A 27,695-nucleotide genomic window follows, 5' to 3' on the forward strand; every position below is an offset into this window, starting at 1 on the left:
CTAACGCCGGTTAAACTCTTTGTTATATGTTCGACCACATCCGAAGACTCAGTTGCGTCAGTCGTCAACTCTAGGCCTTTACTTGACGTTTCATTTACTTCTTCTAGCTTAGCGGTGTCCATAATTGTTGTTGCATTTGTAACCGGTGCAGCTACAGTAGTTAACTGAGCATGTATTGTTTCTGGTGAAGTTTGCATATCTTTCTTGTCGAGTGTAGAATCAGGTCCCACAGTTTTGTTATATCTCTCCGTTACTGAATCTTTAACTACCTCAACTTTTGTAGTTTCTATATGTGTGATGCTAGTTGTGGAAGATGGTTCACTCTCAGTTGCAATTGCCCTTGTTGTTAGTATATCAGATATTGAAGATACATTTAAGATTGGCGCAGGCTCTGTAATTCCCTGTTCGCCTATTGTTTCATTAACAAGAATTTTAAGAGCTTCTGACGATTGTTGCGTGGTGACAAATCCTGTGTCTTCTGGTATCACTGTTGAAGTGACATCATCAGCGGGGATCGTTGTAACAGTTGGTTGTTTTGTTTCGTCAACAATTTCTGAACTTGTTGTTATCTCCGTTTCTTGAGAGGTCGTCACGGATGAAGGCAAAGTTGCATTCGAAAATTCAGTAGCGATTTCTGTTTTGATCTGAATAGTACTTTCTTGCATTTTGGCAGTGGTTGAAGTCGACACGTTGTGATCCACTGTTGGAGGCGATTCTGTTGACATGATGTCTACACCTTTTACTGTTATGTTAGCAGGTTCTGTTGTACGACTACTGATGCTGTCTTCATGAACAACAGTTGTCGTTTCAATAACTACTTCGTCTGCTTTTGACCCAGTTATAGTTTCCTTTGGCTTGTCTGTTGTTTTATCGGAAGTTACTTGTATAATTTCGTCTGTCACTGTCTGCGCCGACTGAAGTGTTGTAGCTTCAATACTTGTAGTTTTATCAGTCTGTGTTGTAAATGAAATTTCTTTTTCAATTGTAGTCTCAACAGGCAAAATTTCAGAAACTGTCGATGATTCCTTGCTAACGGAATCAGTCGCCGGAGATGTAGTCGATGTTTGGTTTGCATCTTCTTTTGGTATTGTTGTAACAGCCTTTAGTATTGTCTGGGTATAAGTAACCTCTGACGCAATAGTTGGGAGTTCAGTGACTTCTGTTGTCCCTGATTCTGTTGTTTCATATGTGTCATTAAGGTCATAAAACATGTCAAATATATTTGTTGACGCTTTTGGCATTTCTGTTGTTACTGTTATGTTATCAACAGCCTTTGTTTCATCTTTTACTTCTGCAGTAGGTTTTAAAGTTGTTATGATTTCATCCGATGTTGTTCTGGAAGTGGTTTCTATAGTATCTGGTGTTTGTTTCTGTGTATGTACATCTATAATTTTCTCACTTGTTCGGATATCTTCTTGGGTGGTTATTTCGATTAGCCCTTCCTTTTCAGTAATGATGCTCGGTTTAACAATTCTTGTTGTCTGTATGGTTTCTATTGGAGGTTTCGTTTCTTCAACTTGTGTTGTTGTTATCAATTGCATCGTAGTGGTTCTGTCTTTGCTCATTTCTAGTGTTGTTTCAGTTGTTGTTGTTTCTGTTGTTCTTTCTGTTGTTGTTTCTGGTGTTTCGGAACGTGTTACCATTGTGACAGGTTCTGATTGTTTTGTTGTTTTCTCAATTATTGCCTTAGGTGTTGTTTTCACGTCAGGTTTAGTAGATTTTATTGTTGGCTTGAAGGGTGTTGTAGTTGCTTTGGTTGTTGGAGGAACAGGTGTTGTAGGGGGTTCAATTCTGATAAATTTCTTTATGAACTTTGGATTGAATTTCAGATTCTGCCATGGTCCTATTTCGTTTACCTTTTTAGCGAAATGATCTTCTAGCTTTTTCGCTATTTTCTCATCCATCTTAAATCGCTCAAAAGTGTCCGAAAACAGTTTCAGTCTGTACCTGACCTGCACACTTCCGTTGCTGAAATATTTAAGGAAATTCACAATTACTTTATGTGTTTATTTTGACTATTTTTAAATGTGTTTTACTGATCATATACCGAAACCTTACATCAAACGGCAAACATATTGTAAATTATAAGTTAACGTGTAGAGCCTTTCTAGTATACTTTTACAGTTTTAAGAATAAATTGTAATTGGTAATTTAGCAAGCAATACCCAAGTACGTTCGTCCACCGGATAATTGAGTCAAAATGGGCTGGTCAATATGTTCGTACAATGCAATAAGATACTCGGTCATCTTGAGATAAAATATGTATCACTTAACATGAATATCATTCAATTATATTTTATATCTCATTGCTCGTTAGTAAGTGATATCATTTTTTTATTGATGATATAGGATGCATACTTTTCTGTCTCTCTCAAAATACTTACGTAAATTCTAGCACTTCACATCCACCAAAAGCATTCTTGACTGGAGAATCGGTATCAGTATACATTTGTTCAATCTGAAATAATTAAATAAAATACTGATTTAAGTCTATATTAAATAAAAATATTATTTTATTTAAGTTTTTATCAAAGATATACTATGCTCATATTTGAGTAAAATATTTTTATTGTAGAAATTTATTGAAATCTATAAAAAAAAGTATCGGGCTGCTAAATAAAGACCAGCACTGGTACAGGCTCTGTGCCTTTACCATTGATATACCAGTATCAAATAAGTTAATTGATAACACAGTCATGATTAAATTCCCAGAATGTTGTAATAATCCAGCTCATTTTCGGACAAGGTCGTATTACAATACCGGTATATCAAAATGAAGCTTACGCCCATGCAGTATTATAATAGAAATATATTTACCGCTTTACAGAACTCCATTTCGAGAGTTTTGAATTCATCAGTAGTGTTATCTCGCAAATTCTCGTTAAACTCTCGATTGAATATACTAGCCTGAGATTCGAATTCGTCTGCAACAAAAACAAAATGGAACAGTTACAATCCCGGAAGTATTATACTCTCCTACTTAACACTGGCTCCTAAACTTTTTGGTGATCTGTTTATTGAATGGTTGTTTTGGCTCCGTCACATTAGCATGGGCTATTTTATATTGCCTATGGCGCAAGCATCCTGTCGATAGATCGATCACATTTGAAAAAGTATGTGTTTTATTTTTTACCAAGCTCTGTGAAAAGTGTTTTTGTGTTGAGCCAAAGGGGAGGTTAGCACAATGTTGAATGAAAATTAAGTGGGTCGACATATACCTTTATTGTAGAGAAACCACACATGGTGTGTAAACACACAGGTAATAGTTTGGTAAAAGTTCTAGCAACGTCATTTTGAAGTATTTCGTATCGAAATTGCATTCATAGTGATAGGAAAAATGTTTTGCGTGGTATAGCAAAAAAGAAAAGGCATATTTGGTAAAAAACGGATATTTTTTAGAAACGTTATTTTCCCTTTTCAGCTTTGATTTTGTCGATGGCTTTGCGCGCAACAGAAATGTCAATGGTTCTCTTTTTTAACAGATCACCACAATGCGAAAGAGCCACCGTTTAGTAGAGGTGTTTTATGACCATCAGAATACGTGTATGTTCGTTTTTCAAATCAGGCTTATCTCACATTACAAGTGTCAATGTACCTTAAAAAAACTGAACGAATCTCTAAACTGTGATACTTATTAAAATATTTTCTTTTTTAATATAAAATGCTGGTGTTTTCCCAGGGATTATGATATCGTATTTATTATTAAAAAGTGAAATAATAATTTTAGACAGTACGATTATTTTATTATTTAATTTACAATTTTGTCTCTGGGAATGTATTATAAAAGTTGATGACTAATAAACAATATAATATATACACATCTTACCTGTATGGCCTGGCTTTGCAGGTAAGGGTGCAGGAGTCTTAGATACTGCAAAACAAATCATAAAATATTCGTTATTATAAACATTGATTTTATGGTAATTTGTGTGTATATATTAAGCCTACACTTGACAGTACAATATGCTTTTGTTTTGTTTTAAAACGTTAATATTGCTGAAATTACACAAGGTGAACTATACACTATAAAATGTTATTGAAATAATATAATGATCAATCATAGTTATTGTACATAAACTAATTGTTCAACAAAGAAATCAAATATTTAGTTATACATTAGAGGGATGTAAATTAAAACACCGCGTTATCCTGTCACACGGCTACGATATACTGATCTATCTTTTGATTTATTAAACGCACCTTTGAATCGTTAATAACTTAATATCGCATTTATTTGGTTCGTTTCGTTCAACATAATAAGTCATGAAACACATAAAGTATGTTTTGTGAAACAGATCACTTTGTTTCCACAGCATCGGTACATACTTTATTGATTATCATTTATTCTACATTCATGCTAATTTTCACGAAAATTTTAAAAAAGTATTTAAAAGTTTAATATTGTAATGTGAACAAAGAGAATAATTTTCACATTGAAAATGCACTTGCAATCCACGTAGATACCAAAGAAGAGGTAAAATAAGCAAGAATAGCCATTACTGCGTTAGTAGCGTAGAAGACATATGGTAATAAATACTACAAATCAGTTTTTTAATCGCACATAACATATAAATTATAGCTTGAATATTAAATCTGTTTTACTTTTCTTAAAATTTTAGGTCTTTTTTTCATGTTTAATTTTTCTTGAAATAGTTTGACTATTCTGGAGGCATGCAGCTTTAAGAATTTTTTAAGTTTATCAATCTTCCTTTGTACCCTCTAGTCCCTTTTCATGAATAACTCTATTCAGTGCAAATAAATATTTCTTCAACACAATATGTATAAGTCAAACACACGTATGTGAGACCTAAAAACCATGTCGAATATACGGTTATAAGGGGAAAAAAGTTTAATGGAAATACTTACATAAAACAGCCAATGTTATAGCGGCAACAACCACGCCAACGAAACTAACCACGAGGGAAACGCATAGCAATACCCGGCAGTTGGAGCCACGCCGGAAGCTATCACCGGATGTATAATCGGAACTCCTTGATTCTTCATCTTTATATACAGGACGGGACATATATCCGGGTTCTTCTATGCTGAATTCGGACCTTGTGCTTGGTTGTACATAGTATCTGTAGGCTCCATATGGTTCTGATGGGTCAAATACATTATCCTGGCCCATCATAGGGTCAGGGTGTTTGCCATCTTCGTCAAGATTATGAGTGCTTGCATACAGTGACGCCAGGTGTGGCCACTGAAAATACATAATAAAACATTTAGGTCGACAGATAATATTTAAACATGTAGTTTATTATGAAGAATACAAAGCTAAAACAGTTTATGACGGAAATCATGTGTGCATTTCTGACACATATTTGATATATTCATTTTTATAAAGAATTGAATATAGCGGTTAAGTGTAGATTGTTATGTTAATATTTTTTTCGGCCATATTGGACGCCATCTTGGATTTCTTGGACAGCACCATGATTTAAAGTTAATCCCCTCTTTTTCTAACTATTAAATGATATTTCTTTTCAAAGAACTACGTGCTACCTTAATAAAAATAATCATTTACCGGTTCAAGAGCGCATTTCACCAGTAGAATCAAGTTAAGATATGTATATTTAATTAATTCGATTGTATTGCGGTTGGTTGTTTTGTACTTTTTTTCAGATGACAGTTTTGAGAAAGACCACCGTTTACAAGCTGACTTTAATGATAAATCACAACGTTATGATGTTTGCTGAACGATCTTTGTTCGTGGGAGCGCTGAGGCGAAACTTGAATTATTTCATGACTTTAATTTGAATGTTTCTATCATGAATCAAACCAGTAATTAATGATGTAACGTCTAATAAAGTCATATGTAGATCTATGTTTTTAACTACATTTGTATCTATTTTGTTTATGAAATGCCACACTAATTACAATAGATCGAGCCCAAAAAATGTGTTTGTTTGCCGCAAATAAGTCCAACGAAAATGGGATGAACGTTATTTCTAAAGTATTTCTTATATGGTATTCACTCATATATCAAGACACTTCTGATGCTGTTTAAATTAAGATCTTACTGATCAAGAAATACATAAGGATGTCTTATTCCGTTTAGAACTAATACAAGGATTTTAGAATTTTCTACAAGTTTTATTCTGCTTAACAAATAAACAGACACCTATCATTGAGGTCTTATACTTATATTAGTCTAAAATCAGAAGAATTGAAATTCTATGGTGCACTTAAGATGGAAAATTATGCAACAGATAATGTATAAATAATTATATCCGGAATTAAATTGATAAATAAATCAATTTTTATGCGTTTTTAAGGGGGTTGGGGAGGGGGCCCATTTCAATCTTGGTCAATTTCCGCGATGAAATTGATTATCCCTGGGGGGAAGGAGTGACCAGATGATCTGAGTTATAGGTGCAGACCTACATACAGTTGTACAAAATGTTCGGTCCCTTCCTGTCATAAAGCCTCAGTGGAGTTAATGTATATTAGTGTAACAGTCAACTTAACTACTAGTAAATAAAGGAATCTAATGTTTTAATCATTTATAAGCTGAGGGTGATTGAAGAAACGTTGAAAAACTTAAAGAGTCTTTTGCACTTTAACATTACATGCAATATAATATAACTTATTGAAACTTAAAATCTACATTCAATTTGGATATCACTTGCAGGCAGGTGTATAATTCTATCATGGAACCCTAATAACGAGTCAATGATAATGGGTGGTAAATGTCACCGTACCTCAGCAATGGTGATTAAATACCATGATTATTTCACCGTGATGCACTATAAATTCACAATTCATATTGCATAAATACATGTTAATGATACAGGCGGCCATTGAAGCAGACGACAGTTAGACAACTGCCTCATAACTGACAATAATGTACAAATATAGAAAACGCTTTGAAGTTTATTATATCAGCCGACGTCATCCGCCATTTGGAATATTATAAAATGTGCATTTATGATATTCACCTGTCCTTTTTATATTCTTAAAATCATACGCAAGTTATAAATAGATTTTATAGATACATTCATAAAAATATGTCACTGCAATATAAAAATATTACAATATATAAAACACTAGTTGTGCATAAAGTGTACACATCATATAATTACACAAAAATGTACATGTATAAACCGTGTAACAAATGATCAAAATGTCAAATATTTAACATTCAGTATGATACACATTGACATGTTTATGCACCTAAATGAATGACAAAATATTTCAAAGGTCAATGAGCAACTAAACGCACAGTAACCTGAGACAATAATGAAGAAAATTAGCCCTGATAAGGACTGTTGGTGCTAAGCAAAGTGCCTGCTGTGCGGCTATGAAGTGTATCGAAATTTTAAGGGAGGCTACTCCTGAGGTATTAAACACATTGTTTCGTATCGATAGTCTGTTACTTGACTTAACTATACAGAAAGACAAACTATGTTTAAATTAACATTACTGCCATATGTTACAAGTTAAACTCATTGAATGTTGTCAGATCGGTTTCGCGGGAATTGTTAATTGATCATTTGTACATAATTTACGCCTGTTTTAAGTTTCAAAGTGATAAATAATTTTGAATTGGCAGTAAAAGAGATTTTCCCCTAAATATTTTTCTTTTCAAGATACCAATAAATAACTGTTGTGTTGCAAAATGTTTTTAGAAAAATAAATCGAAACTACTTCATCATTTAGTTAAATTAAAAAACTGAAAAATAATGTTCTATATATATTTGTATACATGTACATTAGTTACAAAATTGTTTAGCCTTAGATTAAATAGACAATGTTTAATACATGTGATGTTATAAATATTTATATTTTATGGGCTTGTATATTTTTACTTAATGTGTCGAAACATAAAAGCTATAAATCGTGAGGGGAAATGTGCGAAAACCGTGCAGTGTAGATGTAGAATTTATGCGTGGAAATCGTGCTATCTTGATAGCTATTTTTAAACACTAACATGTGTGTTGGTAAATTAAATAATAACAAAATAATGCATGATATTACACACGAATACCTCTTGAAGATTATATCCATATTCCCTGAATCGAAACATTTTCTTTTAAAGATTTTCTATGAAATTAAACACATTACAAGCTTATGGTTACAGGACAGAAATGAATTTTAGTTTTAAAGAGGTATATAATTTATTCTTCTGTCATACATTGTCATGTGTAAATGTGTGTATTTTAACACAGGTAATTAAAATTAATTCATACATTACTTAGCATTTAATTAACATAATTTATTATACTTGTTACATCTTACGCATTCTTATATATTTAAGTTGAGCAGTATTCGTATTTTAAGCATGTATGAATTTTGATAAAATTTACCTTAATGTAACTTTATGTTCATTATTCCATTATCAAATTGAGCTAAATTAACTATATATTTCAAAAGATTGGCCGTTAAAATGTTGATTGTGTAGGAAAATATTAAGGGTAAAATATAAGTCTGCCTAAAGTAATAAAAAGACTGCCCCACTCTTTTTCATAGGAACTCTGGAACAGGACCGCATATTGTGGCGCATAAATCCGAATCCTTACCGGCTTTACATATAGTGTGTCCGACCTTTGAATATCTTTTCATATTATGCGAGCGGGTGGTCTTTAATTATCTAATCTCAATTTAATATAATCTGCTAATTTAAAAATCAGTCAAATTTACGGTATTTTGAAAAAAGAAAAGGAGTGACATCCGCCATTTGCCGCAACGTTCGGCGTAAGTTATCCCCCTTGATATGCTTGATTTTTGTTTTAATTTTTCTAGTAATGAATACGAGATGAGTGCCTAAAATATTTATCTATGGATCATGTTTTAATATTCCTTTTTTCAGTTAGGCAAAATCAGTTGGACCATATTACTAGTGTCTGTTTTCTCCAATTTAACAAATCAATACACGCATACGCCCGTTATAATGCCGCCTATACATGTCAACACGTGTAAACAATAAACCGTTAACGTTATATCCGGACGATACCTGATAGTTGACAAAAATAACGGGAACAAAATTCTGAAAAAAATAGTAATCGATTGTAGCCAAAGGGGAAAAACTCATGCCGAAAACGTTGCGGCAAATGGCGGATGTCACTCCTTGTCTTTTTTATAATAACGTAAAATTTGACCAGTTTTAAAAGAGACAGATTGGGTTCAATTGATAATATATTTTTTGAGTCCATACACTCGGATAATACTAAAAGATATTTAGATGTAGCAGAAAGTTTTTTAAAAACCGTTACAACGATCGAAAATATACGCCGCAATCTGCGGTCCCGTTCTCGAGTTCCTATGCTCTTTTTATAAACTGAACGTTACAGGCAAATTCCGATGGATATTTACAGAAGTTTGCTTTGGACCGCGCCAGTCGTGATCGAGTAAATGATAAAATTGAAAAGAATTATTGCAAAAAGTAAACTTATTTTGACTTTCATCTGTTCACTCACTGTATTCATGGATGAGCATTATGGAACTTTAACTATCATAAAGTAAATCAGAGCAATGTATGGCGTTTATACTTAACAAAAATAATAAAAACAATAGGTTAAAATGAAGTTTGTACTGTCAGGCAAAGGAAAACCTGTTATCGTAGCAAAAAATGAAGCATATTCATGTGATGTTCGTTGAAACGAGATTTGACTGTACTCTTATATGTTAGCAAGTTATCACTAAAATTGAAGTTTTCGGAATCAGAAATGAAATGACAAATTAGCATAAATAAATCTTAATTTTGGACACTTTATGAGTGACGACCAATACATCACATTTGAAAGTTATAACACTAAATACAGTGTGTATCATGAATCATGACAATCTAAAGTATGACATTATTTTCTTTTGATTATCTTATAGACAATAAAAAGCTAAATACAACGCACTACCCATTTATAAACGATACTGTAGCTGCATACAAACATGGGTTTCTTTATTATCATTTATGATATCTACATATTTAAAGCATTTAACATAATCTTTCATTGGCATAAAATAGAATAAGCATTATATACATACAGTTGATTCACGTTTCATAACAGATGGAAAAAGATAAACGAGTTAAAAAAAAAACAGTACACATGTATAACATTTGAACAACTAACAGAACTGATGAATAATACAGACACACTTTGTAAGATACATAATTATTCCAAATAATTTTAAATATATCTTGTAAAAAATGGCTAAAAAACACGTTCGTGCTGTACTATTAAATTTAAACGTTTAACAATGTTAATGATACATAATTGTTTTTCATACAGAATTTAGCCCACACCGCTTTATATTATAGAAGAAAGAACTTTAAGAAATAAAAGTCTACACGTTTGTCAGCGTAGGTTACCATATATGACCAACACACATATAAAAATGGAAATTAGAAGTTTCTCCGATATCTAACTTAACAGATCTCGAAATAAAACTGTAATATGAAATGGTCAATGTCCGCCGTAATGAGCGTATAATTAAGCTACAATATGCAAATTAAAGATCAACCTGACTTTGTCCATTTATCACCTATATAATTATGAGAAATAACGCTAATAAAAAATAGCGGTCTTCAGTCCAGAGTTAAAAGTTTAACAAGAAATCTACAGGTTGCAACGTCCATGATAACCGCCGTATGTACACATCTGCGGATGTTTCCAAATTCAAAATTTCACCATTTTCGTGTATTCTGCTTAAGTCGGTGCTAGGGGGCGTAGACGGTAACTTGCACTTATTAGTGCCGTCCATAAACAGGCTCAATCAAACCGAGCCTGCCACGTTTTTAATTTTGTTGTATTGGACTTTCTTTAGGGATTCTGTTTTTCTCTATTTTAGAAATCTGGAACCCAAAGTGCGTTGATATGTAGCATATTAACGCACTTTGGGGTATATTTCTCGATTTCGGACGTTCTATATGGATTCTATTTTCCCCTGTTTTAAAGTTCCTACTGTATACTCTCTATAATGATTATACAAATGAGATTATATGATGACCCGTGAAGCGTTAGTTAACATCTATGCACGTTCAAGACCTAGCTGAAAGGAAGTCTCTATCCTCACAGCAAAATAGTAATTAAGTAACCCACTGTCTTCCACTGATTTGTCTTTGTAGCTATGCTCTACTACCAAAAATAACTTACGTACAAAATTTGGCTCATATTCAGTTTTTTTTTTTTTTTCAGAAATGAATCAACTTAATATTGTTAATGTTATTAAAGATTTTAAGTCGGATATAACTTGTGCAGCGTTTCAATAGGAATGCTTTTGTTTTTTTTTTTCGTGTAAGCCCTACTTTAAAAGGATTATTGTTGTGACTTACTTAGATTTACAGCATTAAACAATCCCCAAACCTAGCATTTTCTCTAGTAAATTAAATATGTCTATAGAATAAGCTTCTTGACATCATAATAGAGAATATAATATATGCATTATTTAAATCTTTAATACCTTAATTTGATTCAATTCATTATCGAATTCATAAAAATGTTTGACCTTTCATTCACTGTTTTTCGTAAACGTCATCTTGAAATCACTTCAACTGTTTTGTTTTTTTCAATGATTGATTGCGAATAGAAAGTGGGTTTTGTACATTGTGTTGTACATCAAGACCTTGTGTTATAATTGATTGAGCATCTGTTGTTTAAAAGAAAAATCAAGTTTGAAATAGGTTAATAATTGTATAACTGACTTAAGAACAGAATAATTATAAAACATAGCGTGTCATTTTTGTCATATAAACAAAACTGGTGGGCGTGAAATTATAAATGTACATTACACTCAGTACGTGTAGGGAGTGTCAGTACGTAAGCGCCCTTTCTTATTTGTGTAGCACATTTGTAAAGTCGAATTTCATTGGATAAACGTAATGTTCATATGTTCAGTATTGCATATTGATAAATGTTGGTATTTTTTTATTTTCATTTTTAATGGCATAAAAGAATTATGTAGCATTATAAGCATTTGACAGGTTATATGACCGTGTATTTAACGGTAGTTTGCCATATAACCCTTGACTATTGACTCGCTTGATGTGATAAGCTTACAGCCATTTATATTGGGCCATATAACCTGTCAGCAAATCTTTTCAATGAATGATATAAAATTTGCTTCTTACAATGTGCAATGTTAAAGCAGACAGTAGAAAGTGTACATAAATACAATGTCTAAACCTGCAAAAGATATTAATATCGTGATCTTGCGAGGTTGAAATTTAAAGCTGTATTTGTTTCGCCATATCTTTTGTAGTCAATGACAGTCTTCAACAGAGAATAGATTGTACAACCATTTCTGAAACAGGCCCGTGGCTCTTCAAGTGGCATTGTTTTACGCGTTTTTAATGTCATTTCCTGTGTCAGTTCCCTGTAATATATATGGAGATTTAGAACCCGGGAAGAAAGGGAGCCCAACCTTCGGCTCTCTCTTTTTATTGCCCCTATACCACACGTTTGCCATACCAAAAACAAAAAGAAAGAAACATGTATTTGTTATTCCAATGTTACTTCATTTGTATATATTTTTTAAGATTCATTTTAAAGTGAGAAACTACATATGTTCTAAAAAAACCTCATTACGACAGAACAAACGAGGGAACATATCACGTGGGTGAAAAAAATAATGCTCTTGCATACAAGTACAATATTATGCCAATAAAATGCATGTTAGATATGTCTGTTACATGCATCCTAGGGACAATTATCTTTCATTTGCTCGTGCACCATGCACGTGCATCGATCGTGCAATGTCTTAACGACTTCTGTACTCTTGTGTTCGGAGGCTACGTTTCCTGTTGAATAATCGTATTTAAATGTCATAATTTAATTTTAAAAGGAATGTTATATTATTTGAATCACAACAACATGTTGAAGTTCAATGTTTTTTATCAAATCTTGTTAAAGGAGCACTTGGCATGTCTTTTTTTGTGTTTTAAAAATGTTATTATCTTTAGATTTGCGACTTGTTGGGAGAGATAATCTTGTTTATTTATGTCTTAAATTATCTTTTTTCCCTTAATGCAACATTTAATACATTGAACATGTATTAGGATCAGTCAATAACTCACCAGGCAGTGTATTTTTAATAACTTAATCAGCGACTATAGCTTGCGTTGAGTTAACAACCCGAACCCCCGCTTCTATTTAAACATATGGACGGAAGATTGAACATTTTACTGCCCGGCCTTACAAGTTCGATCCCCAGCCTTGCCATACACGAGATAAGATGTTAACATGCGTCGTATAACACATAAAAGCTCCCTGTTTGCAGTCCACTATAGGATTGGGGGAGCTGATATTTTCGTTTAAATGCGGTTAATGGTCCGATCGGAGATTAATACACGAGTTGAAGAGTCCGTTTATAATCGGAACCAAATCTAGTATGTTTTAGTTTATAGAAACAAATAAGTTGTAATCAATTCAGCCGCTGTCAGATAAAGGTTAATACTTGAATGAAAATTTATAATCAGGCAAACCTTAGTTTGGCGTTCGCAATAACAAAATATATAATTCTTTCTCAAGGTCTTACTAAACTTTAGGAAAGTCTGTATACTAAATAAAAAAGATTAAACCTTCTTAAAAAGCATTAAGCAGTATATTGCAAGCTTTAAATGCATTTTGTTTTTCACTATTATACATTATATTTTTTTGTATTTCAAACATTACTTTTTGCAAATTGATCTAATGGAATGGGTTTTTATTAAGACGCTCTGACAAGACAGAGTGACTTATTTGACCATCTTTAACCCATAAGTTGCTCAGAATAACCACAATATTTAAGCAAGGTACCAAACTGTTTGAAATTCAACTTTAATCTTTATTATTTTCCCGAGAAAACTTGGATAAAATTCAAAAATTAAGTAAACAACATTTGTAGCAGACCCTAATCCTTCCTTGTATTCTATTTCAAAATACAGTACAGTCTTGTATATGTTTATCATAGCTAACTCAACCCAACTAGAAATTTGAACTTTCTGATCCCCCAGTGCCTTCCGAGGTTATTATAAATACTAGGCGAGGACGTTCCGATTGGTACTGAGTATCACCTCAGCTCCTTCTTCTCTAGAACCCTTCGGTTCCGGAATAATCTCCCCTACCAGGTCAAATCCAGTCTCAGTCTGAATATCATTAATCTAGTCCCCGCAAGTATGTTTTTATTATCTTTTTACCTTGTATTCTTTTATCTGTAAACTTTTATCTTTTTACAAAGCTCTTAACAACTTTAAGACTAGCGTTTCCGAGTTATAGCCAGTCTTGATTGCTGGGGAGAATCATGTAGATGCAGACGACAATTGACATGTCAAAAATTACGATTCTAAATGTCGAGCGATTTATTAGCTATGCTGAAGTTAAAAAAAAATAAGTGATTAATGAATTTATCAAATGTCAAGGTAAATTTGATTGAATATTGTGGAAACGGCTATCTGTGAATAGTTGTATAGTATACCTTAAAAAGCTGTATTGTATTGACAATGTTTATTTAGCATTCGTGCTAATATTGATTGAAGGCAGGGGAGTCACTATTTTGGTCTTAATGCAAATATATGTATAAAAATTTGCATGAATACAAATATAAGAAAACAGTGAAACGAGTGCTTAAGTTTTTGTTTGTTTGTTTGTTTTGTGTTTGTGTCGACGTCATATTTACACATGCATAATTGAAGTCAATTTGTTTAACCATCACCTGCTGAATTTCTGAAATTGACTCGTCCAGTTTCCATTTTTAGAACGGAACAGTCAATTATAAAAGTTGGGGATATCAGGGTGGAAATTTAAAATAAGTCAGCCATGTGTGATAGAGCCTGTCCAGATTGCCCGGATGTGCAGGCTAGCCTGGATCTATACTACTGGTATATGCACCGGAGGTTGTTGCTGGTAGTTTTCACAGTTCAACCAACGCATCGTTCCTGGCTAAGCTCTCAATCAGTTTACCAGTGCTAGTTGCCTTCACTTTCGCAAGGAGTACATGCCAGAGCAGAGGTATAGACCGAATGACCGTAGAAAGGATTTCATGACCAATCGCAACAAAAGTGACCTGCGCCGACTGGGAATCTAACCTGGGTCGCCTGATTCACAGTCCAGCACTCTACCTATTGAGCCTACGGGACAGGTACTCCAGGGGTGGGGGTGTTGTTTATTTAACAGATATGTTAGCATGATGACTTCAAAAAGCCGGATGTAAGTTATGATATCAGGAAATGTAACGTTATCTTGAATCACGTTTTAAAACAAATTATTATCTGCCAGTTTTGCGGTAATGATGAACAAAAAATGTGAATCATTATATCATGCGTCCTGCCTTTTTGTGACAGCATATCAACTACATCGTGTGAATACTCTAATACATAACTTTTTTTTAATCATCAAAAGATACAGATTGCAAGAATATGTGATTTACTTTACAATTAAAGAAAGAAAATGTTTGTGTACCCCAGGTGTGATTGATTGTTTTAAATTAAGCGTTTTTCAAAATACAATATATACTTGGTTTAAGCCACGAAACACTATTAACGCCATTAAATATAATGCTATGTAACATATGATTTGCATGCATTTTCTATTTTTGTCTATGTAGCTTTTTTGGCTAGTCATGCTTTAATTGACAGGTTTTTATATATAAAGGTATTACAGATAGATGTGAAACTAGTTATGGGGAACTTATGGTAAGGGAGAGGAACTTCGCTGATGAAGGATTCTTCCTAAGGTTTCATGCCATGTTGAGATAGCAATGTTCGAGTCTCCCAATTGACACTCGGTCCATGTTTGCACAGCTGACATGTATTTCGAGATGAGACAGAACTTAAGTGATTCAGAAATAGAACCAATAAACTTGTTTGCTATATGTATCATATGAAAAAAGAACCGATTTCTTGTTATGTGGTAGAACTTCAACATGTTAGAAAATATAAAATTTCAGAATAAACTGAACACCGTCACATGGCCACATGGCCACATGGCTTAAAATGTTTTATTTAACATTACTGCATTATAAAATATATTATTTTTTTCGTATATATCTTTTCATAACATTTTACATTTATTTACCTTGTCGTGGAAACGTATTCTCCAAGATGCCATGGTAACCAAGAATATTTCCTAACACGTGCTATGTAAGTCCGAAAAAAAATCAACAACTGAATTTCTTATGAGCCACTCCTCTTATTATGATGAATTAAACGTCAACGTATGTTTATTTCATTGTTGAACTTTTAAAAAACGTGATATCTAGGCGTTGCCGTAACGTGTACGTTTCTATCTGCGGTAATCTTATTCCAGGTTTAACATAAACGTTACGTTAAAATTACTATGGTATGCACCAAGGATGGATACGATATGTTATTAAAAAAAAAGAATCCTAAATTAAAAACGAAATTTCACACATACTAATTAGCTCCTACAAAAAACCGGTTACCAGATATAAACGTTCCGTTACGTTACGCTACAAATAGACACCTTACGTTTTTAACGTATCTTACACGGTACGCTAATCAGCTGTTTAATAAATGACATGTTGTAGACAACGTTTGACAGCGTCTTATTTAAAGACTGATGTCTTATTTTCACTGAATGATACATTTTCATTTTTCGCCCCTTTCGGTTGATAGCTTTATTCTACAAACGATTGTCGCTTAATTGTATGTTGTTATTTGTGTTGTTTTCTGGTGTTAGGTTTGATGTTTGAGCATAGCTCGGGTGTAAGGTAACATTCGTCATTGTCAAATCGGACAAGCTTGGACCCGCTGGTCATTTAGCATGCTTCACTGATGAAAACTTAACATAAAAAGGGCGTAATAATAACTTTTATTGCTTTTTTCAAAGTAGCCGCTCTGTTGATTTTAAGAAGGAAACCGAAAAATTGTACCATATATGTAGTTATGACATATAGTTGTGATATATAGTTATAATATTTGGTTATGGCATATTTTATGATATACGGTTATTTCAATAGTATTTTCAAGCGTTTTTGCAAATAATGAATAAACATTAAAATTTTGTTAAACGATTGAAACTTTCAAGTAACAAGTGTCATAGATTTTAAAAAAAAATCGAATTCCAATTATTTAGAAAACTGTTATGTAAAGAAGTGAACAGTTGGAGGGGGTGGTATACCGGTCCAAGCTTCGGGACTAAGGCATTGTCACCGACTTTGTAGCTGTTCCACATAATCATCCCTGTACTGACACCCGTTTATATACTAGTAACTTCAAACCCTCAAAAATAAAAATATTGTAACCAACGATCACAAAAAGAAATAAAAAAATAAAAGAACAAAATTAAAAAAATAAAAAGAAAGAAGGAAAGAAAATCCGAAAAAGGAACCACTGACCACAATGTCCATACCGGAAATATTTTAGAGCTGCAGCACAATACACAACCGCTTCACTATTAGCCACAAAATTCTGCTGCCTCTATTTTAGTGATTTTTTTTTTCTTTAAAAATATACGAGCCCTGTGCTTCGCAATATCGAAGCACGCGAATACTTAGACCTGGCTTCTATGTTCTTTTTCAAGACAATTCATCTATATTACTGGAATCATCATATATCATTACCACTGCGATCATGCACTGCTTAATGTGAAGGAGCAAAAAATTTGAAAGGCCGATTAAAACAACTATCTGCAGTTCTGATTTATTTGTTTTTTTTTTTGTTTTAATTTCTCTCGATAGACCACCCCTTTCCAGATTTTTTAATAATTAATTTGATCTAAGCGGGGTTAAAGTACATAGGTAAAGAAGAAAATTTGACGGGACTTTAGAAATTCTTCGACTAACGCGGAATTTTGAGTAGGGCGACTTTGACTTATTGAGAGTCTGCTGTATATGAAACATTGAATATTCGTTCAAACTGCTCGGAGTCTCTTTCAAGAAATGATTTTACCACAGAGTATGTAATTTATTACGTAATATTTCAAATACATGGTGTCCATTTCCCTGAAATATTCTCAAACTTAGAATGAAAGTGTCATCACCTGTTGGATCTTTGTTTTAAGTTATAAAACAAATAACAATGACGTGACATTTTACGGCAGTTTTCTTGAGCAAAGATCGTGTATAAGATTCAGCTTTTTTTGCAGTGTACTTGTTTTTATCCCCAATAACGTGATATTAAGAACAATGTAAGAATAGATACTTCACAATTATAAACATAACTAATACCGGTATGCGGTAACCTCTATGTGTGTACGTATATTTACGCTGTATGAATGGCCACTTATTGAGGAATGGTGGATAGACAGACGGACGGTTAGACGCAAGTGATTTGTTACGTTTGAATTCATACACATACGCAATAAATATAGATAGTTATAGATATGTACGTTCATATTATATTTGATATATCAAATATTACCAAAACAAAAATCAGATTTTTGTAAGTGGAGATATACTTTAATAGGCAGACTTAAAATAAATTACACAGTGTACACAACAGTAAACCATATGACATGCACTGGTGCTGCGTATATTGACGGCGTGCGTTTAGCGTACATTGACCTAACAGCGCATACAGCTTACATCGAATACAGCTTACCGTTTGGCATAAACTGCATATTACCGTAAATAGTCAGATAACCATCACGTCTACGTCCACGACTACGAAGACTACGTCTACGCCGATAATCACAACTATGACCACGACTATAACTTTTTCGACTTCAAATTCGGCTTCGACCACGAAGACGAGATCCTCGGACCTTGACCACGACGACGACTTCTTCAACTAAAATGACCACGCCCACGACTTCAAAGACTGCGCTAAAAACTACGTTTACAACTATGACTTTTACTGACTGCGACTTCGATAACGACTTCTAATATTTGTACCATGTCAACGACTTATAGAATAATTACGACAACGATGACTTCTATTTCATTTTCAACGACGATAACAACTTCGACTACGAATGCGATTATTAGGATTACAAGTAAGACTTCATCTCTTATGAATTTAGATACCGATAGACCACGACTTTCTACGACATCGGCTACGATTACGGTGACTTCGAAGTTTTGGGCTATACCTAAAACGATGACGACGACTTCGACCAACAGAGGCTTTCACTACTAGAACTACGACTACAACAGCAACTCCGACGACGACGACGAAAAGAGAGTTTTCTGTTCATTACTAATCTCCTTCTCTCCTTCTTCACACAAAATAAAGATATTTCACTGCACTAGTTTGAATTTTCTTTCTTTAACTTTGTAAAAAAGCTGAATTTCCAATATGAGGCCTTACTATGTACAATGTCAAATTTACTTTTTTTACGAACCATTGATGCCTTGTCAGTATGAAATGGTTCGATCATTGTTTAAACTAGTTTATAATATCCCATTACATATAATTATACATGTAAGTAGTTGTTGGTATTCAAAAAAATATAATACATGTACATATAGATATTGGTCTCCATCCATATAGTTATGTAAAACTAATAAGGGCGGAGTCTCCTTTATACTTTTTCATTACTGAGAAAAATAAGTACATGTACGTGCCAGTTGGACTCCTTTTTTCCCATTTAAAAGCAGTATGCCTTGCTTTTCTTAGATAATTGTTTATTTGCATACCGACATAGTTGTCTATATACTGTATATATATATATATATATATCAACTATTAAACAAAGACTAGCAATTAAAGCGGAAATGTCTCGTACAAACCTGGTTTAAATCCCACATACTGGACCTCCGGAAGCCAACCCTTGGAGCCGGGTAGTAGAATATATCCATGGTAACTGGCTTTTAAATTATATCTCGAAGGACAATAAATGTTGTCAAACGAAAACTTTGATTTAACAGCTCGTTTCGCAAAAGTTTCTGATGGACAAGTAATTCCGATGGTTGTATTGTTATAACTGTTGTTTTTTGTTGCTTCTTGTGGTGATGAATTTGTGAAACAACTCTTTTTATATGTGTTACTGCTGCACAGCTTCTGTCAGTAGTTTCATATTGTTGCAATTGTTGTTAATCTTTTGTAAATCTCCATATAATATCATAATAACATTGCAGATAAAATCACTAAGATCTTGTCTATAAGATTTTAACTAACACCAACGGTTACAATTTGAAATCGGAATAAACTCGATTATTAACAACATAATTAACATATTTTTTAATTACAACAACATTTTTGCAACAGAGATATGTGAATAGAATCACTTATGTCCGATCACTGAACAAAATCAATACCAGATCAGAAAAACAAAAACAGAAATATTTGTAATAAAAATGTTTGGGACGAAATCTACATGATTAAGGGGCATCAAAATGATTGGCCGAGAGGTTCCGAGTGACAAACAAATGTATATGTCTTATATGGTAAGTCTGAAAAAGGTGTAACGGTAATAGTGAAAAGATTGACAATATGGTGGGCAATATTGTACATTTATTGTCAAATTATGAGCAGTTTTGTGGGTAATTAATGGCCTTGCCAAATCGTGTATGTCTGATTTATTATATATATATGATAATGTATATATCATATGATCAGAGAAATATTGGCTAACAAGCTATGTGGATAAGAATAAATCATTGCCTGGGGTTTTTATAGCATCAGTTAGTTTTCATTATAGTTCAATGATATGATTTGGTTTAAAAGAATAGGTTGTTTAAGTTGTGATGCCGGTGAGGTTTTTAAAAAGTGGAATTCTTGTTTTGTCTCACTGTCCTTTTTATATCCTTTTCGGAAATGTTGTGAAGATAATTTTTAATATTTTCCTCATTTGAATGAATAATCGGTGATTTGATCTTTCAATAAATTCTGACCTCATTTGGCATGCATTTTTCTTCTTCCTGTCTATTTCTTTGAAAAGCATTTGTCTATTTCTTATTGTTGGGTCTTTGTTGTTGTTATCTTGTTGTAATAGTGTTTAAAAAATCGTCACGAAGTTGCCTCTTACGCATCGCTTCGCTCGTTGTGAAAATGATATGTGTAGACTTCCTGAAGTACTCTTTTATAGTTTATATACATGTAGATTTCAAATATGCGCTTTACTAGCTTGATAATAATATATATTATCTTATTTGTCAGTTAGTAGATTTAGTTAGTCATCTATCACATATGTGTACATGGACACACTTGTCAAACCTGTCAATACATATTGACCCTGATGTCCTGATATAACAGATAAATTGATGAAACAATACGTCAAACTGTTTACTGTTTGTCATTGTTACTTTTATAGATAATGTTAGGACTCACGAATTGAACATTGACCACATATACAGTCATATATTTATTGTAAAATATAAATAATTTCAAATGCAATTAATTCGTGATGTTTAAAGTTTGAAATTTGCGAACTAAGATTGTGCATAGTTTATTTGTGAACAAAAATTGTTAACATCTAATAGGTTTCAATATAATATGTTACAGAAACCGTAATTTATGAATTAACATGGAAACAACAACAAACATATACCAGCAACAAAAGTTCCGATCTAATTGCCTTAATGTCACATTTTCAGGTAAATGACACATGTGTATTTTCTAGTTTAATCGATGGATTTGTATTTTTCTATCATAATATGACAAATATAATTAATTTAGGCACAGTTTCCAATCCATGCTGGAAAGTTTCTTTCATTTCAAGAATTTCGCAATTTCTTATCGGATTTCAGACCCTTACTGATAAAGGAAAGGTGATTCTACAAATTTCAGCAAAAGCTGCATGGTGCGGGTTTGTTTGGTTTTTACGTCACACCGACGCATTATAGGTCATATGGTGACGTTCCAGCCAATGAGTAACATTTTGGAAAATATATTTATTTATTTATTTACAAAAAATATACTCATGCAACTTCTCTTTCAGCATAAAACATCTTACTTTAGAGTTGAAGCTAATAGACAAAAGTGCTATGTCCTTCTGAATTTTTTTTTAATTTTATCACTGTAGTAAAAGAAGTTCCACGTAGAAAATGATTGGATTAAAATCTAAAACCGTAATAATTTGAGATCATTTTGATGCCGGGTAATGAAATGGAATTATACAATTCTAACAGGATCTCTAAAACATCAACAGATATTCTAAATCATCGGGAAATACGTCTGTATAATTCCATAAGGGGAAGATACTTTGTTCTAAAACGTGATAAAACGCGTTATATCCGCACTTGATGAAAATTAAAATATGCTATTCCTTACGTAAAAATACCTCTGAAAATATTAAATAGCTTAGATCTAAATAAAAACTCGTCTTTCCCTGTTGAAATGACCTTGACACGCTCTGTTTTTATTCTAAAAGCAACAGGATTTTTTCACATATAATTTATTTATTTTCTACAGCAAAAAAGTAATAATTGCACACAACTTTTCATAATGTTTTCGTGGAAGCAAAAGAAAAAAAAATTTCGTGCAGAATCCATTTATTTACCCATTATCGAATTCACTTTTAACATTTTATACGATGCGCTGGAGGAAATTTGTACGTTTATCTGCGTTCTTATTTTATTTTCCCCAAGTCAACGACTGAAAGATTTCATAACTTTGTTTGATTTGGTCTTATTGACAGGGCGTAGAAATCCACTCGGCGAGTTTCAGCTGCTGAAAACAGATACCTAAACAGGTCCTTGTCTCATAAGCTATTATCCAGCTGTTATTTGCTTTTATATTTTATTGCATGTAAATGATACTTGCATAATAAGTCAAATAAGTTCATTCGCATGAAGATGTTTCGAAAGTAGATCCTTATTATATGACTTTTTATTCACAGGGAGAGAAATAAAGTATTACATATATTTCATAGCATGGTTCATTTTTTTGTTTCGTTGTGTAGATTTTTTTTTACATTATCAAAAACATTTGTATGAGTATGGAATCGCATAAGTCCAGTGTCTTTCTATTTGAAAGACCTTGATCAGTCGCAGTATTACGAGACGAATTCATTTCTATAACCGAACGTTGATTTTTCCAAGTGTGATTAAGTTTTTTCTGGCTGTATATAAAAATAGGACAGTTATTCTAAGGTTAATAAGAAAGGTCAACAAAATGACAGCATAACAAAATTCAAAGATAATATTATTTTAATAACTTACTCATTTCAACATGACAAATATGTGAATCACTGATAATTAACAAATGGTGAATAAGCAAACTAAATTTAGCTATTGCAAATTATTTATGCAGTAAAATAATCTAGATCATAATGTTGCTATTGAAATTATGTTTACATGTACACAAAATAGGTCAAAACTACTTGACAACAAGTTAGAGGGTAGCGATAATGTTGTAGCTTTAAAACAAGAAATTATTTTTTTTATGTAAAAAGGTCTTATTAGCAGGGTGGTTTTTATTCCGAGGTGTTCTATAGTAGGATTTGTACTGTATATTAGAAGTAAAAACCAAGATTCGCTTTAATATTTTGAGTTTAATAATAAATGAAATTATCTAAACACATGTTTTAATAACTTAAATTTTGCTATGCACTTTTTATGCAAAATATACCGCAGTTACCGTTTCTATGTCATTTTTATATCAGGGGCCCAGTTTCTCAAAGCTCGGTTAAATCGATCGGACGGTTAATTTAACAAAGCTATGAGCAATATACCCCTGGAGATTGATTCGTATATTTTAACGCTATATATGTGTAATTTCTGTGCTGGTAGCCTTTGACTTCGGCTTGCTAATCATTATATTTGTAAAACTGATTCCTTTATTCATAGTACTATCTGGAGACCTGCTGCTTTATATAAAATGATTAATTAATATAATTATTTTTGGAATATATACATGTATATATTTATGATCTCATACAGTTTGCTTGATTTATAGAATGAGGCAACTTGTACTTGTACAAATGTAAATTAAATAAGTAAAAAGTACGCAAATGCATCATTTTTATTTTTAACACAATTACTTCGTGTACTTTGATACTTTGTATTCAGAACAAGTTGACCGAATCAATACGCTCAAGTGTAGAAATATTGAATTATTGTTCGTTTAAGCAACCAGTGTCTGTACAAAGCTTCATATATTATATATATGTTTGCATATTATAATGAAAATACGAATTTATGAATTACCACTTTATAATCCTTCTCAAACCAAATGTGATTTCAAGAATAATTCTGAATTCGATAACAATGACAGATATTACCGATTTTCCTACGTTGAAGAAACTTGCTTTTTGCATTCATCATGAAAGTTTATAATGTGCAGGTCATTAAACGAACATACAAACAAACACGAAACAAATTTTGAAACAATCGAAAATGAAATCTTGAGTTTATTTTATGATAAATTAACAAGATAATATTCAAAAGCAGTGACTCATTAATTCATTTATGTACAAACAATTGAATAGATGAAGATTCAACTAAATACTAATGTACCCAACGGCGTTTTAAGCGAAAAGATGCCTACATCAGCGTAATTTGCACCAATTCAGCAATCAACAGTCTACTAAATTGACAGGCATAATGAGCTACAAATTTTATCAATGTTAACAAGTATATTCTAAAGAACCAAGTTAGTTCTTATGTCAAAATAATTGTCAGATTCATACGCACATTCATAAAATATGTCTCTAAAACGTTAAGTACAATGAAAAGCGTAAAAAAATGCTTATGTACTGAAATATGACACGGAACTATTAGTGTGTAATAAAACAATTTTGTGTCATAATTTGATTCTAAAATATTTACATTGACATAAATCTGTTGAAACATTGAAACATTACATTGAAGAAAACATTGAAACATTACAAAAGTCTCGAATGACTTTCATCGACATTATCTGTTCTCGATATATTCTACTATTTCAAACTTATTCTGTGTTCGACGTATCCAGTTATCGGTATTTTCCCCTTTATTGAACTTAAAGTGCACCAAAAACACATATATACGTATATTAAAAACACCCATGAAACAGTCACTAAAGACGTTATAAAATTCATGTTTGCCAAATCATCCTTTACGCCTTTTAGATTTCGGTTTGCCGTTCCGTGTTTTTGTCTGGCTCGGTAAGGCGGGATTTCCAAAAGCATACTTTGTTGCCGAGGATTGTTCTGATGGTTTATTTTCCTTGTTTGTTTCGGTTTGTTTATTTTGAGCATTTGTTAAATCTGATCTGGTGTTTCGTTTCTTCCGGTCCTTCCGGTCCTGGCTGACAGCGCATAGAGCTGAAATTTAAAGTTCTAAATTAACACTTTCTGAAGTAAAGTAAGTACTAGAAATTGCATTGCCTAACTTTTGATATTTGTTTCAACTTTCATATAGGTGCGGATAACTCAACATTCAAGTAGTTTGATACAATTTATGGCATTAGATATATTGATATATATATACACAAAATCATACACAAAATTATTTGCTCTCTGTAGAGAACATTTATGAGCATTATAAATATAAAATAAAAATACAAATAAGATATAAATATAGATGTTTTATAAAATTTGTCCATGAACTTAATTGGCAGCCCTAGTGTGTATAAAAAGTAAACGTGGGTAATAATATTATACGCTTCATCAATCTAATGAATGGACAGTTTCTTTCGGAATTCAAACCCACGCTAGGCACGGGCAGGTGGCATGGAGACAGCCTCTTTGACTGCTCTACTAACTACTAATCGATATGTTAAAAACAATGGAAATGTTTGAAAAATAGTCTTACCGTCTGAACATATAAGCTTTTCTTCCAATTCCGCCATTTTCTTACCAATGAATGTTATTTTCATGTGTTCGCTAACAAACAATGCACGCTTTGACTCTTCAGTCAAAGATCTTCTCCTAGAAACGGCAATACCTGAAGTAAAAGAAGGAAACGAGTTTGTTAACAACAACAACATGAACAAAGCTGGAAAATGCGCACTTGTCTATAAGTGTAAGAAATAATAGTATGGAATATAACATTAAACTGATACTAACATTTGTAAGGTTGTACGTCCGTATGAGATAACATAAACCTAACAATACAACATCCATACTAATGGTTTTGAATAGTAGATCTTTAATCCAAAGAAAATGCACTTTAATAAATGAAATCAAATTTAGAAACTTACCACTTTGAACACCTATGACGATATACAACAAACATAACCCATGTAAAAGTCTCAAAAAGTTCACTAGATATAAATACATATCCCCAGTGACATAATGACCGTGTTTTTATTATATTTACACACAGAAATTATCCACATTAAGTCCCTGTTAAAACAATTGACGAGGACAACTGGAGAAGATCTGACGATGCAAGGAAAAACAATCAGTGACGTCACATGAGAGCCGGTGAGAATTACAATATTTGGTTCTTAATTGTTTCAAATCAATACATCAAAATGGATCTTTGGATGGACGTTTGATATTTAGCGGACAGTTCTGTAGACTTAAATACCCATTATATTGGTTTCAAGTGGACTCGGAGGAATTAAGCCCAGATATTGTTGCTATATATGGAAATATGCCGTCTCTTCTCAAAGAGGTTTAGAGTTGATTCATATATTAACATTTCGTCTAGGAGCTGTTTATCTTAGATTGTGTGCCACTTAAGATGGTGATACTTTTTGTGTATAATATAAGAAATTAATTATATAATGAAAAATGATAATGTTAAGATGATAGCAACAACGACGAAAATGATGATGGTGGTGGTGGTGGTGGTGGTGATTATGATGATGATGATAATGATGATGATGATAATGGCGATGTAATGCTACTACTGATTATATTGATAATGACAGTGGTGATTTTGATGATGGTAATAATAATGATGATGATGATGATAATGATGATGATGGTGGTGATGATGATGATGATGATGATGATGTAACACCGATGTTTTCAAGGCAAACCTTTAACAGCGGAGAAATATCAAACCATATAATCAAATACATTTTTATAGATCCGAATATGTTTTTAAATTCGAGAGTCACACATATACATATACAAGTATATAGTCACTATACATTTGTATTTTATGTTTAAGCTAATTCCTGTTTGATCCCGTTTTTTCTCTTAGATATAATGTGACAGAGGTACAGAATGGTTTGACCTGGTCATCATAAATAAAGAAAAAGAAACTTATCTAAAGTTTTTTATTGAAATTTATCAATATAGAAACAGATTACATTTATAGCGCTGATAGTGAGTAAGTTTTCTGAATAATGAATGTAGACTTTATAAAGATAACCAAATGTTTAAGTACTAAAGAATGTCTAAAGGACTTATCATAAATACCGTATTGGCTGACTAGACATAGTTTAAAGTAAAACACGCAAACGAGTAATATTCCGACATTATCAGTTGTAATTGACAAATAACCTTCAACCCCAAAACGGTGTAGGACCTATCAAAAGATAGGGTCGCCGTTGCCGAAATTTTGAATTACCACTATTTGTTCAAATTCTGCCGTTTGTGAAAGTTTCTTTTTATATTTCTAAGCCCTTGCCATGTCAAAATATGTAAGAGGTTCATGAACAGAACAGAACAGGAATTTATTTCGTAACGTATACAATAACATTACACATATCAAATATTATAAATAGATAAACACATGATATAATTCAAAGATTTACATTATATTGGAGAATGAACATAAATTGCTGCAGAAAAAAATAATGATTTTATATAAAATAAATGTATATCATGTATGCTGGGCAGAAAACGTTCCACTTAGCCAAAATCTGCATGACTTTGAACATTTCCAAAAACTATCAAACATTATATTAATTTAATGTATGAAATATTTATGTCACTATGTCAGTAAATAAAGTCAGAGAGTGCGTGATAAAGAAAAGAAATAAGACAAAGAGTTTTCTC

General features: G+C 32.5%; 2 protein-coding genes across 2 annotated transcripts; both read right to left on the reverse strand.

The window, feature by feature from the left end:
- Window positions 1-16: 16 nt before the first annotated feature.
- LOC132754714 (mucin-2-like) lies at window positions 17-19,726 on the reverse strand (the record flags this gene model as incomplete). Its single annotated transcript, XM_060745389.1, has 6 exons — window positions 19,606-19,726; window positions 4,867-5,203; window positions 3,827-3,871; window positions 2,818-2,924; window positions 2,385-2,458; window positions 17-1,968 (listed from the first exon to the last, which is right to left on the reverse strand). Coding segments are annotated over exons 1-6 (2,584 nt in total), but the record flags the coding sequence as incomplete, so codon positions are not given.
- Window positions 19,727-24,656: 4,930 nt separating this feature from the next.
- LOC132754726 (uncharacterized) lies at window positions 24,657-26,421 on the reverse strand. Its single transcript, XM_060745406.1, has 3 exons — window positions 25,940-26,421; window positions 25,552-25,683; window positions 24,657-25,061 (listed from the first exon to the last, which is right to left on the reverse strand). Exons 1-3 carry the CDS (start codon window positions 26,016-26,018, stop codon window positions 24,847-24,849), a joined length of 426 nt encoding a protein of 141 aa, XP_060601389.1. The 5' UTR covers window positions 26,019-26,421; the 3' UTR covers window positions 24,657-24,846.
- Window positions 26,422-27,695: the final 1,274 nt, after the last annotated feature.

Source organism: Ruditapes philippinarum, unplaced genomic scaffold, assembly GCF_026571515.1.
Source record: "Ruditapes philippinarum isolate M1 unplaced genomic scaffold, ASM2657151v2 ctg3956_1_1_1_1, whole genome shotgun sequence".
NCBI lineage: Eukaryota > Metazoa > Mollusca > Bivalvia > Venerida > Veneridae > Ruditapes > Ruditapes philippinarum.